This window comes from Hipposideros armiger, unplaced genomic scaffold (assembly GCF_001890085.2).
Source record: "Hipposideros armiger isolate ML-2016 unplaced genomic scaffold, ASM189008v1 scaffold_620, whole genome shotgun sequence".
Taxonomy (NCBI): Eukaryota; Metazoa; Chordata; class Mammalia; order Chiroptera; family Hipposideridae; genus Hipposideros; species Hipposideros armiger.
This window is the reverse complement of record NW_017731970.1, coordinates 2,472-4,887: the sequence shown is the minus strand read 5'-3', so window position 1 is coordinate 4,887 and position 2,416 is coordinate 2,472. Positions and strand designations below refer to the sequence as shown.

Below are 2,416 nucleotides of genomic sequence, written 5' to 3'. Positions count from 1 at the left end.
ACTGTGGTTATGGGGTGTCCACACACACAACACTGGACACTGTAGAGATGAGCTAGACAGCCATTTAGTAACCATGTGTGCTCGCAGGACGGGGAGGAGGACACCACATGCCCCACTGTGCCACACGGGGGTTGCCCTTGGGAACAGAGTGAATAAGCAGGGTCTGGGAGAGGCCGGGTTTCTGGTGTCAGGAGGATGAGGTGACCCCTAGTTCCCATGGCAGCATGTAATCAGAGTGTTTGCAAAATTCTGCCGGCTGGTAGGAAACAGAAACCTGCTACTTAGAAAGAAGCAAGATCTGTGCCTTGTCCCCTTCATAAAGCTGGTTGTTTGGTAGGGGACCTTATCTGCAAGTGAAGGCTATGGAGGGAAACTTGCATTTAGGGGATCTGAGGCCTCGCTGGTTTCACCAAATGTCCAGGCAGCCCATCATATTGGGCCTTAATTTTAGACCTCACACCACAGTACAGTTTTCCAGTCAAATATTTTCTGTCTCAACTCAGACACTTTCTGTGAGGGTCTGGCCTCTGCTCACCAGTCCCACAGCCTCATCTAGTACACCATGTAGCCTAATTTAAAATTACATCACAGGGACTGACTTCCAGCTTCCAAAACTTAAACTGCCTTGCCTCAGGGAGTTTATACTTTGCTGCTATCACTTGGAACCCCTCCTGTCTCACTCATCCTTTTTACTTTCCTATAAGTCATAGAGGGGATCTCAACATCCTCCTTACGTGATTAAAGCTCCAAGCTTCCAAAGTTCTGTGGGCAGAGGCTGGGTCTTTACCTCAGCATCTGCAGTACTAGCACAGAGCCTTCCAAAGAGCAGATGCTCAATGTTGTTTGAGGAATAGAAGAGAAAGTGAGTAAGAGGCCTAACTCGTTAAGCTTTACTATCTCCTACATTCTCTAATAAGCTACGCATATTAAGATATAAATCAATTTTACAAAACAAAGACTGAAAAGAGTCAGCGGAATCAAGGTTGATGATATTTATTATTATTATTATTCCACTCTTCGAACAAGTTTACTGTGGGATTCTTTCACATTTCCACGAAAATCCCTATTGTGATGTCATTTTTGTTAATCTTGATGATGACTAAAAACATCCTCAGACATCACTATGGGTGGGAGAAGCCGGGACCATGGTATCATGCCTGGCTGGGTCACTAGTACCAGCCCTCACTTCCTCTATGGCTCGTGCTCTCTCTTGATCTTGCAAAGCCTCTTCATACCAAGGTGAGAAGGCACTAGGGACCGTGTCATTAACCTTGGCCAAAAATTCCAGGACTTGCATCTTCCTTGTTTCAGCATGAGCTCTTGGGCCCCACAGGAACTCGTAGCGTGCAGGACCACTGTTGGGCACCTGGCGGTACTCCAGGTACTTCAGCTGCACGGATTCTGTGTTAATGAGCTTCCTGGGCTCCCTGTAGATGTGGTGCTTCCTTCCAGTGTACACTTCCATCATATTCAGGAATTCCCACGTCTCCTCCTCGCTGGCACAGTTGCCCTTAATGAAGATAAGGCCCAGGATATTCATCCAGAGACCCGTCTTGGGTAATCCCCTGCCCATATTCACCCTCCCATTATTGGGGAGGTTCAGTTTGCTGACAAGTTCATATGTGTGGTTGCTTGAGTCGACTTCCTTCAAGTCCACCACAAAGACGGCCTCGATACAATCAGAGGCTTTCTGGAGGATGTCAGCAAAGTGGTCTTGGTTATTTTCACCTACGATCTTGAGCATCTCTTCCTTCAGAATGGGCTGTTGCATTTTATACTTGTACAGAAGGTATTGCTCCACCACTTCCAGCTTTATAGCTAGAATATCACTGCATGGGTTCACAGAAGATAAGCCATTAGAGGGAAAGGAATGTTCCTTATCTTGGCTTTCATCACTTTAATCAGAATTTGTGTCAAAAACACCTGAAGAGGCAATGGTGGTAGATGAGGCTGTCCAAGACCCCTGGGAAGTGCTACTTGTCTCAGTGTCTGATGGAACTTGGGAATTACCCTCCCAAACAGAGTAGGAACAGGAGGGGGACTCGTCATCCACTACTGAGGTTGCCTGAAGTGTCTTGTGACTCTTGGAGTCATTGCAGCCCCGGATGCATTTTTCATGGGCACGGGACATATTCTTCTGACTCCGATACAGTTTGACTCTGGTCAGGGACAATGGTCAGGCGGGATGGTAGGACATGTGATGAGGGCACCTGGGGGAGGAAGGTTGAGAGGATGTGTGCACCTTCACCATGGAAATACCACCTTGATTATAAGAAAGGATACGTTTATAGTTTTCCTCAAGGGAACTGCTCCAAAAACCCACAGGACTCCTGTTCTCTTCAGCCTGTCCCCTTTAGGGGGCGTCCTGCATGCCCTGACTCAAGCATACTGAGTAGACAGTGGCTGTCAGTCTTTT

At 47.3% G+C, this 2,416-nt stretch overlaps 1 protein-coding gene across 1 annotated transcript; it reads right to left on the bottom strand.

Moving 5' to 3' along the window:
* Window positions 1-1,111: 1,111 nt before the first annotated feature.
* MAGEB5 (MAGE family member B5) lies at window positions 1,112-2,131 on the bottom strand. Its single transcript, XM_019625243.1, is given in 1 exon segment — window positions 1,112-2,131. A coding segment is annotated over 1 exon segment (1,020 nt).
* Between the last annotated feature and the right edge of the window lie 285 nt (window positions 2,132-2,416).